At 39.6% G+C, this 11,706-nt stretch overlaps 2 protein-coding genes across 6 annotated transcripts in view; one reads left to right on the top strand and one right to left on the bottom strand.

Moving 5' to 3' along the window:
- The window catches only part of chm (CHM Rab escort protein), a 102,491-nt gene extending 101,546 nt beyond the window's left edge, over positions 1 to 945 (bottom strand). The window contains exon 1 of one of the 2 annotated variants that reach the window (XM_043704522.1): positions 813 to 945. In XM_043704522.1, coding sequence (XP_043560457.1) covers positions 813 to 930 — 118 coding nt within the window. In that variant the 5' untranslated portion in view covers positions 931 to 945. The remainder of the gene's footprint in view (positions 1 to 812) is intronic. The other variant, XM_043704523.1, reaches the window with a different exon arrangement.
- Positions 946 to 5,552: 4,607 nt separating this feature from the next.
- The window catches only part of dacha (dachshund a), a 391,212-nt gene continuing 385,058 nt past the window's right edge, over positions 5,553 to 11,706 (top strand). The window contains exon 1 of one of the 4 annotated variants that reach the window (XM_043704520.1): positions 5,553 to 6,100. In XM_043704520.1, coding sequence (XP_043560455.1) covers positions 5,658 to 6,100 — 443 coding nt within the window. In that variant the 5' untranslated portion in view covers positions 5,553 to 5,657. Of the gene's footprint in view, positions 6,101 to 6,458; positions 6,581 to 11,706 lie in introns of those variants that run through there. The other 3 variants (XM_043704518.1, XM_043704519.1, XM_043704521.1) reach the window with 3 other exon arrangements.

Raw genomic sequence — 11,706 nt, 5'->3', positions numbered from 1 at the left:
CTTGTCCGACTTGCCTAGCTCCTTTTCCACCTATCCACTCCACCCTCTCCTCCCTGACCTATCACCTTCATCACCTCCCCCACTCACCTATTGTACTCTATGCTACTCTCTCCCCAACCCCACCCTCCTCTAGCTTATCTCTCCACGCTTCCGGCTCTCTGCCTTTATTCCTGATGAAGGGCTTTTGCCCGAAACGTCGATTTCAAAGCTCCTCGGATGCTGCCTGAACTGCTGTGCTCTTCCAGCACCACTGATCCAGAAACCTTCAAGTTTATCTGCTCAAATGTGGCAGCCTCCACAGAACTTGTCAGTCATCACAAAACCCATCAAACTGGAGCATCTTCAACAACAAGGGGCAGAAACTGCTGGGCAAACTCAACAGATCTGCCGCCAGACCTGCTGAGTTTTTTTTTCCCCAGCAAATTCTGTTTTCGTTTCTGAATTCCAGCATCCGCAGTTCTTTGGGGTTTTTGCTTTGGTGGAGCATCCTCAACACGAGGGACTGTTAAAGGGGGTGAGAGACCAACAGTGACTGCAATTCAAAAGTACTCGGTTGGCTGCACTGGGCCCGTCTTGGTTTCGTAAAGACATGTAAATGTTATGCTTTTGCTTTGACACTCTTTGCTAACACAGGGAAGGGTTGGGTTTCTTGCCTGCTCCGGGGCGGGGGCAAGTGTGACTGGCCCGGGCTTAGACCTACACCCAGCTTCCTGTCACTTTTTAAATGTCCGGCAATCGGAGACCCCACCCCACTATAGCTTTACCACTCCTGCGGCAGGGACCAGCCCGGACGGGACACAGCCGCTCCTTACCTGTACCCAGGATGACCACGTCCAGCTCCTCCGGGAGAGCGTCCGCCATCTTCACAGAGTACACGTGACGCCGATCCCGGAAATGACGACGCCCCTTCTGCCCCGCAATGTTGTCCATCGAGGTGGTATCCGCCCCGCTGCTCTGCCAATCGTCCCGCGAACATCAGACTTGTTACAGCGTTCCCGTAATCAGACAGGAGCTTCGTCAATGAGAACCGTTCACAACAAAACATTACGCTATAAATCCTGGCATAAAGCAATGGTGCAGCCACTTTCTATCCGCTCCTAACTTCTGCCAACAAGTAAATGACATGTCAGCAGCAATATCAAACTTGGAATCGTAAAACAACAGATAGTTCGTCGTTTGAAAAGAACGTAGCTGTATTGATTAGTTCTTAATAAGTATATCCACAATGCGAACTATCGTCGATACTTCTCTAATTTAATCAGAATTCGATAGAATGCTCCTTAAATCAATTTAAAATCATTCTAAGTTCTCAATTTTCCATCCAATTAATCCAGAAATCTTTTGGTGTGATCTTTCTTTTAGCAAAATTAACTGAATTCAACAGTGTTAATCATTTGTCGCAAATGTATCATTTTGGAATTCTGTCCCCTTACTGAGTTTGACTAATTTCCGGAAAGTTGATTGAAAAATAAATAACTCGGGTTTCCCCCTTGCAACCGACGAAAGAATAATTAATTCAATTCTTCGTGAAGTTTAAAATGCAAAATGTCAACTGGAAAATCACATTCATTTTATTAAATAGCACATCTTTGTGGCGATGTTGAAACACTTCTGCAGCGAAGTGCAAATTGGACAGGTGGAAAACTGAATTAGATGGTATTCCACTTTAGTACATCATCGAATCGCCTTGCCATTAAGTAGGATACTAGCTTGTCAACCCGAAAAAGCGTTTCGCCTGCTTGTGGCAAAATTACCCCATATTTCCAAATAAAATGGACATGCAGCATGCATGTATCAGGTTAATGTAACAGGTATGTAAATGGAGATAACAAGTTTCTTTTGTTGTATAACAACGCAGTATTTCGCTGCCAACAATTGTAATCATGCGACCTTGAATTCTGTGAGCAGTGTAACCCAGCATTTGTGTGTAAATCTTAGTTTTTTTGAGCTAAACCGACCGAGACGACGCCACCGCACCCTTATCTCCTTGAATTAAATGAAAATACTGCGCAATTACAGTTTGACTTCGGTAGACTCGACAGGTTCTTCGAGGGGTCGTTTTCAGTAAGGGGTGATTACTCAGCATGCGATTAGTAAACTCAATTTCATTGAATAAATGTAATACTTTTATGAATGAAATGATATGACATCTGTTTCCAATGCACTGGAATATCACTGAGGGTATGGGGTTATAGCAGCGATCTGGCAGAATGTGTCTAAGAGAAAAGTTAGTTTGCTTTTTTTGCTTACTTTAGCGATGTAGCTATCGTTGAAACATCTGCCCACTCCCATCTCCTCATTTTTCATACTCAATGTTTAATACTTGTATTATTATACAGCCGATCTCACCCATCCTGGGGCTCGGGCAACAAAGTACACACAAACACGCTTGTAAACACAATCTCCTTACTGAGAAATTAAAGCGGCGAGTGTTATCGCACGAGATAGAAAGGAAAGCTGCATATAATTTTCAAGCTGACATTAGCGACTGGGTAACACGATCAGTTTGCAAATTTTCTAAACAAAACAGCCCCTTCAACAAAATGTAGTAAGGAGAATAAAATCATTAGCTTGAATATGTTAACTGACCATCACCCTGATACGCATGTTATCTTTATAACACGCCAGATTGTCCACAAGATTGACAAATCATTATTGGTTGTACAGCATTCGCGAACAATGTGCCTAGTTAAAAATCACACAACACCAGGTTATAGTCCAACAGGTTTATTTGGAATCACTAGCTTTCGAAGCGCTGCTTCTTCATCAGGTGGCTGTAGACTTGATCGTATTGTAAATGCTGTGAAAACTCTTAGATCATTAAAGGCGCTACATCAATACATAGTTCTCCAACAGGTTTATTTGGAATCACTAGCTTTCGAAGCTGCTTCTTCATCAGGTGGCTGTAGACTTGATCGTATTGTAAATGCTGTGAAAACTCTTAGATCATTAAAGGCGCTACATCAATACATAGTTCTGAAATAAAATGAACAAAACCATTAATAAAACTAACAACTTCTCAAATATCTCTGTTATAATTATGATTGAACTGTTATTACCCATTGCTTTACAGTTAAGTTCAGAGTTTTATCATCACTGTGGATTTTTAACAAAATTTTTAAAATATGACATATGATGCTTAAGAATTTCAGACAAGCCACTAACCCTCAAGACAAGTGGTGATAAAGACGGTGTAAAAAAAGGGGGCCACGTTTGTCCAATTTGATTACTCTCACTTGTGCGCAAACTATTTCCAAAGTTTTATCAGGCATGTGTCCCCACTTGAGATTTGAGAACTTTCCACTTTCTTGTAACAAAGTTTAAAGAAGTAAACTTATAGATTCCCTCCAGTATGGGAACAGGCCATTTGGCCCAACAAGTCCGCAGCGACCCTCCGAAAAAGTAACCCACCCAGACTCATTCCCTTATATTTAACCCTAACTAATGCACCTAACACTATAGGAAATTTAGCGTGGCTAATTCCTCCTACCTACACATCTTTGGATTGTGAGAGAGTATGCCAGCTCCACAAAGACAGTCACCAGAGGTGGGAATCGAACTCAGATTCCTAGCGCGGTGAGACAGCAGGGCAGACCACTGAGCCACCGTGCCGCCCTTAAATAAAATGCTGAAATACTACCCAAATCTGGCAGCATCTGCGGTGAGCGAAGTTTCAGTTCAACGACGAACTTCTCTGTCCAGAGATGCTGCCAAGATCTGCTCAGTGTCACCGGCACTTTCTGTTTTTATTTCACACTTCCAGCATCTGCAGTATTTTGCTTCTGAACCAACCATGCGTGCTGTCTTCACACAACAGTTTCCAAAGTGTGTGAAACGTAACCAATTATAATTTGCTTTCAAAAAAAAATCGTTTGAGCTTATTTTAAGAAATTTCGAAACGGGAGGAGAATTAATTATGTTAATACATTCAAAAATGATTTGTACTCACGCCGTTGCTATCGTTACAAATTATCATTTTGTCATTCGCAAAATATGTAACCAACAGCCATTGTAGCAGGTATTCGTTTCCAATTATATAAGTTCTATTGACGTATTATTCACATGTTACAAATAATGCCAATGGACAGATTTATTGCTTAGTTCAGTATTTACCAGCCAAGGTGACATTCCAGACGCATATTCCAGTCGGCTAGTTTGATCTCAAAGGAAGACGGAAATGACCACCTGGTTGTTACATCTGTATAACTTAAATGTGTAGAACCCTTGTGTTTTATTCTCGAATCGCCCTCTCTGCTCTGCATATCTTCGAATTCTCTCTATTTTTAGATAACATGCCATCTGCTGGGTTAACAACAATACACGTTTTCCATTTGAATTCACTCCGCAAAATTAACCCGTGGTTTGCGTAAGAAGATTTAAAATAAGCAGGTATTATTTGTACACCTGTTTATAATCCTCAAACGCGTCAGACGTCTTCACCCTGCCCATTGGAACTCCAAGCAGGGGGGAAAAATACTTCAGCGAATGCCGAAAATCTGACGTGGAACAAAAACAACAAAAAAGGGGTCTGCTAAACACTCGGAAGTTTTGGTAGCGTGAAAGGTTAACTCTGTTTCTCCCTCCACCGATGCTGCCTGACATGCTGAGTGTTTCCAGTGTCATTCTTTCTTTTGTAAAAAGTAAATGCCAGTAACATTATCAAAGGAATTACAAAACGGAATTTCTGTGAATATATTATTTGCGGGATGGCTAGAGTGCCTGCTTTGAGCTTTACGGTAACATTAGCTGGACCTCGGTTACCCCTGGGCTATTTCTATTCAAACTGATATAAAATGAAGTTTGTTTTTAGTTTTCTATCCCAATCAATAGATTATCCATGCGATTTCTACGGTGTGTATTTTGTAGATGATTCCACTTTATGCAGCAATTCATCTCGGGTTGTACAATTCCGAACTAAGTTATATGACCCAAACACAAGGAGGCATCTGAAGATCTGAAGACTCAAGATTAGTTACTTATTTCACCCTGTTCGATCCACAGTCATTAATGCTTTGTTTACATGAATATGTACTAATAACTTTATTGTGTGCCAAAGGTGATAAAAATGCAATCTTTTGATTCTAAGACTGAAACGCTGGGTTTTTAAAGGCGGACAGAACTAAAATACATTGAGAATGCTTGAACTCGGCCGAACCTTGCAGTCTTGAGAGTTGTCTTTTCAAATGTACCCACACTTTAAAACATCCTCCGTCAGAGAATGATGGAAAATTCATTCAGAACAGTTTTTCTTTCAAAGATGCGTTTCTAATGAAATAGAAAAGTGCGCGGGTGTCATGTGGGATAGAATTTAATTCTGAAACTTCAGGAAAGCAAGGAGGGAATGCAGCTTTAAAGCTGAAGCGAGCAGTTCCTGTCCATTCACTGATTTATTGATGTATGCTCAGCACGTATTTCAGCAAAGGCCGACTGGAAGCCCCACCCTCCGGCCTTTGATTGGCGAAAAAGCGCCGCAAATATCCAATGGTGAGGGGGCCCAGGGCAGCTGTGCTGCGGATTGGATGAGGACCGTGTCCGTCACAATGTGGGGGGCGTGGTCGGGGGGCAGAGTGGGTGACTGCGGCTCTTCTCACTCATTTCTTTACTACGTTGCACAGATACACAGAGAGACACAGGAAAGTACATGTGGACAAGTGACCATGGCTGTGTCAGCTCCCGTTATCCCACCGCCCCCTCTCACACCCACTTCCACCCCGTTAACAGGAGGCTTGTACCGGACCGATTCGATGTACCCCAGCCCTTCGGAGTCTCCCAAACTCAGCAGCATTGGGAACAATCTCAACAGCGGCAACGAGTGTAAGATGGTCGAGCTCCGTGGAGTCAAAGTGGCGTCTTTCAATGTGGACGGGCAGGAGCTGATCTGCCTTCCGCAGGTTTTTGATCTCTTCCTCAAGCATCTGGTGGGCGGTTTGCATACGGTTTACACCAAGTTAAAGAGACTGGATATAACGCCCGTGGTCTGCACCGTGGAGCAGGTCAGGATCCTCAGAGGACTCGGAGCCATCCAGCCCGGCGTCAACCGTTGTAAACTCATATCCAGGAAAGACTTTGAAACTTTGTTCAACGATTGCACCAACGCGAGGTAAGCACCGTCTTTTTTCGTCTTCCCGCATTGTTTCTTTTTCTTTCCACAATACTTTTTTTTCCCTCTTTCAATATTTCCACCCATCTCCCTTTCATTATTGTCACCTGTTTGGGAATTTTTAACCGCTTGTCATTTGGGTTGGGGGGTGGGGATTGTTCGATGATCAGAAACGTTGTGGGATTCTCATTCAGAGAGAGATCCATTAAGTCTTGAAAACTAGTGCAGCAGATTGAAAAAAACGGGGGGGGGGGGGGGGAAAGCACCAGCTTTGGCACTTAACGCAATTTACAAACTCATCGATTCGTCCCCAGTCACGTTTCAGTTTCGCTCTCTCACCCACCCTCTCTATGAAGCTCCTTGTATTATTGCAACCATGGAACCCAGATCAGCGGAATGAATACATGTTCGGTCATCTAATATGAAAACATTTTCTAATTATATCTATTCATCGTTTTACGAGAAGCATATGATACCCACGTAAGCGAGAACATCACTTTTTATGCGCTCGTTGTACATGTGTAAAACTAGCACAAGGTTCGGCTGTGCACGCACAAAGTTAAACGAGGCAGCGAAAGGTGGCTTAAGATTCCAGATTTTGCTACTGGAAAACAATGTGAGGTTGCTTTCAATTACTTGCGAATGGGGATCAGCGCCGCTTTGCTGGGGGCGGGGGTGGGGAGTTGTATGTTTTCTGTTTCAGCCTGCAGGACTCGCTGTTGTCATTTCTAATCAACAAAAAACACCAAAAAAAAACTTATGCCAAAGTACTAAGGACGTTCACAATTAGCAGATCATTCGAGATGCAAAATAGACCAAGGTACCAAATTAAACCGCGGGTTGATTTATCTGCAGCACTTTTTTTCTTTGTTCTGTTTGAATTGATCGCGAATTAATTTTCAAGATCGTCTTTTCAGACTGCAGATGTTGCAGTTTGTACAATAAATCAATAGGAGCAGATCTAAATGAATCGCCTCGGATATGGATTCTGTGCATGTTTTGATGTCTCTGTGTTATTCTTAGCTTGTTATCCTGACAGATATATACATGGTAAGCATGTATTGCCAACTAGGGTTCTGCGAAACTATAACTTTGCAATTGACAGACCTGTCAAACTCAATGAATTAAAAGAAAACTTTTTTCAGTCCAGGAATGGTAGGCGAGTGAAACAATCCCTTATAATTCCTAGGTTTGAAATTGATCTGCTGGTTTTATTGCATTCATTATTTATTGAAGAACTGCAAGCTAAACATAACGTTAAGCTATTTTGCACTTAGGGACTGCATTTAGGAAATTGGATGGAAATTGCATTACTGATGAACATCTGTGCATTTTCCACTGCTGTATTGTTATACTTGGGTGTAATGGCTCAGCAGTTTTTTTTTTACCCACATAATTTCTAGCCACCATGTCATTTTGCCTTTTGCAAAGTACATTTCTGAAATATTCTGTCAGAAGGGCTACATTTACTAGTCATGTTGAAAAAAAGATTGTCTGCAAAAATTAATTTTTCATTTGCCTCTAGCAGAGGTTTAATAGAGTACACACTTGTTGTTTGCAGAAATATTGTTTAATCACATTAATATCACAGCCTGAGGAAGGAAGATAATTGTACAAATGCATATAGAAATATGCATTGCTAACTTTTTATGATTAAATTATGTAAATGACCCATCCACCGTCCTTCGGAGCACTAATCATCTAATTAGGAGTGATGTCCTGAATAGATGTTTCTGAATCTGGGTATATGCAATCAGAAATGCATAAAATTGGAACTGACATTCATAATTCCAGAAAATAGCCTGCAAGATAAATGTTAACATATATACAAATATACATGTTAATAAAAGTAGAGGTTAAATTAACTTTATTGCTATTTCTATAAAGGCTGTCTGCATAATTAATCAAATGCCACATAAATTACTTGTTCAGGTATGTTAGCTTGGGAGTAAGGTAACAGGTTTTTATAAATTGTGCAGGATTTCTTCTGATGATGAATGAATTTCAAGATGAAATAACTGTACAAGCAAAATAATATAAAAACTTGCTACTTCTAAAACAGAATTCACGAATGTCAAAAACATTTATTATTTTTTAGAATGCTTTGATATCTTTCAGAATTTGAAATCTTGTCTTAAACTAGTTGAGACATAGTGGCCCAAGGTTAATGCCAGGTATGTGATTACCAAGGTAAACAGTAGGTAGTGTTACTAATGGGATTGAGTCAAAGTATATTTTGTGCGCTGATTGCAATGTAATATGTTGGTTTTAATTTGCCTACAGTAAATATAATGTCAAATGTGTCATGTGGAAATAAATACAGTGAAGTTTAAAGGGAGACATGATGCCCCAAAGCATCACTCACTGGATTGATTTATCTTGCGTGGTATAATGACTGCAGATGTGGATCTGTTATTCTAGATGAGGAATGAATTTGACGAGCTGATAGCACAAGCCAAGAAGCGTGGTTTTAATTACTGATGTGGAATTTATTTGTGAAGTGCAAATGATTTACTATATTACTTTGTTATTGACAGATGACCTTTACATCAGAACATTGCTTTTCAATTAATCAAAAAAGAAGAGGTATTTTTGGGACTCCACCATTTGATATATTTTAAACCATTAGTTGATGTGAGTCTGTGAAAGGACTTGACTGACATATAATACTATTGTGACCGACTGGGGTTGTGTGTTACTGTGCAGTGTGAGTTCAGTGGTTGTAATAATGGGATGGTGGTAGGAAATGAGTGGGTGTTCTTTATTTTGAAAAGTCAAGTTTATATCAAGCTCATTTAGGCTTAATGTCTTTCAAAATTATTTTGAGTGCTCAAATAAAATGAAAGAAATTAAGAATCATGAAGGAGAGCATGCGGAACATTTTATTGCTTTCTTTGAAGCCACAATAGGAGTAATCCACACCCCTGATGTAATTTCCAGAGTGTGGGTAGGTTTCAGAACACCTGGCTTACAGTTTCAGCACAGCTGATAAAATAAAGTTAAATTTTAGATTCATGTGGCAGCCTGAAGAGAAGAAAAATAACATGAGGGTTTCTTTTGTAAACACAATAGATGGAGCAGGGAGATAAGGGTCTCCCAACTCTTTAATCATTCTTTGTTACAAGTTACTTTTAAGGGATCAAAGTATTTGAAATGAGAGCTTTTTTTCATGTGATTCATAATACTGTTCCAACTAAGAGCTTCTGTTTGTAAGTTTACAAAATGATGATACTGGATATTGAAATTAATGTTTTATATTTGAATCACAAACAGATATCATGTTGTCTTAGGCTCTTTCATTTGCGAATGATCATAAAAATAATGTTCTGAGTAACACACATTTAATATGCAATTTGGATTGTTGACAATAGTAGAATTATGGATAAGATTTATTTTATAAATCTGGTTAAAAAGAAGTGATCTTTATTGCTGAAACATAGAAGCAACACACACAATGCATTGTTGCATGTTCTTTAAACCATAGGGTTTTTTTTGACAGATTGCGCTGATTACAATTTCCTATGTTTAAAAAGCAAGGTGAGTACCTGTATCTGACAAGAGTACAGTAACCATTGCAAATTATCATTAAGATTTTACAAGGTATTTTTAAAGTGGTACAATATGGAACTATCTGTCCTATACATAAAAATGTCTTTAGAATTTAAATACAGAAATATCTTAAATTGAAAAAGAAGATAGTATACTAACGATGAGCATTTTGTGTTGACCAGGTAAATTAACTTAAATATTTATTTTGTAACACTTGTGATCTTAATATATAGGACTTACATGATTTTTGCCAAATACAGTAACATAACTTGATTTTAAGCAGCAGTCACAAAGCAGTTGGGGGTTCTAAGTGTAGCTCACCATTCCTCGATATCTTTAGGTCAAAAGTCTCTTCTTCCCTTTTTCTGAACATGGTGCCATCTGTTTTTTTTTGCACAAATAAGTAATAATTACAGAATTATAGAAGGTTTTTGAATTAAGCTGATGTCTGCTTAATAGGATCCATTAATGATCTACCATGCTTAAATTGGAAGCTATGTAATATCTTACTAAATATTTACAAAAAAAAGGACTTCAGAGCTGCCATGGGTCAGTTTAAGTGTATCACTACATCTGAGAAAGTAAATGTGATTTGAAACATTGATCTCCTTGAGTAGCAAAATGGGAGATTTGTATCAGATTGGTATAAATGGTTGATTGTAAATCTGCGGATCTTACCCATGAGTCAACACTTTGTATATGCATCAGGCAACTAATTTAATGCACCCTGTATTGTAAGCAGACTAGAGACACTTTCTATGTAAACACTGACACAAAACTCTCACAAAATTCATGTTATTCCAAGTCAAACTGAAAGTAATATATACTCATTCACAATAAAAACATTCCCTCCCTGGCTATAAATTGAACAATCAATGTATCCCTCTTATAGTGACATATAATTTCACAGACATATTGTTAGTCTTCAGATGATGTCTATTTAGTATCTCATTTGCATTTTGTGCATTTTCATTTAGTCTGTGGATGAGTTCTTGAGTTTCAGTGTCATCTGCCTTGGAATTCCGTTGCTCCCAAGTTTTTTGGTAAGCCATTACATATAAGAAAAGACAGTTCGAATGTTGGACGTACACTTACTAAATCAAAACGTGAACAAAAGTACCAGATAAATTCCATTTGAATACTAAATATACCAGATGACTGGAGATGGTCTCATCCAGCAGATCAGGATCTCTGTGGAGCAAATTGGGACGAGTGTGAAGAATTCAGAATAATGCTGAGGCATATCAGCAGGAGTGTGAAGCTGTTCAGGGCCATTCTGAAGCAGGTCCGAATCATAGCAAAGTAGTTAAGGATCACGGCAAAGCAAACTGGGAGAATGTGAAACAGATGGGAGAAGTGTGAAGCAGTTCAGGATGATGTTGCTATCAACCAGGAGGAGTGTGTAGCCTTTCAGGATCACTGTGTAGCAGGTCAGGATCGTAGTGAAGCAGTTCAGGATCACTGTAAGGCAGACACAAGAGGAGTATAAAGCAGGAACTAGACCAGGAGGAATGTGCAGCAGGCAAGTATCACTGAATTTGATTGGGAAGGTTGTGCAGCAGGCAGGGATCACAATGGGGCTAATTGTGAAGCAGATTGGAATCACAGTGAAGTGGACTGGGATCACTATGAAGCAGAATAGGATCATTGAAGTAAGAGAAAGACAATCAAAGTTGGCACAAGGGGAAGGTCAAAAATTGGTTGGCTGGTGAGTATTGTATATTGTTCCTTTGGTCCAAAGTTAAAATGTTCATGTAAAGAGCTGTGAATTCGTTTTTGATAATAGTGGTTAAGTAATGCTTTTTTATTAACCTTGACATATTTAAGTATCAGCAGAAGAAGAGAAGGGAATATCTGTTGAGTTTTTTTGAGTGTAGTTCTAGTAGATGGAAGAATAGTAGGCCCATTCCAGTCTTCAGAGTGCACATCCTTTTTCCTATGGGAACTCCTGGATATTTGTGGTGTCCTGAATAATCAGATGTACAGGTCACGAGGTCAGCTGCAGCAACTTAGGCTCCGTGTTTTGGAGCTGGAACATATGCATCACCACTGAGCCT

This window comes from Chiloscyllium plagiosum, chromosome 15 (genome assembly GCF_004010195.1).
Source record: "Chiloscyllium plagiosum isolate BGI_BamShark_2017 chromosome 15, ASM401019v2, whole genome shotgun sequence".
In the NCBI taxonomy this organism is placed as follows: domain Eukaryota; kingdom Metazoa; phylum Chordata; class Chondrichthyes; order Orectolobiformes; family Hemiscylliidae; genus Chiloscyllium; species Chiloscyllium plagiosum.
Note: the sequence above shows the minus strand (reverse complement) of the source record. Positions and strands in the feature narration are given on the sequence as shown.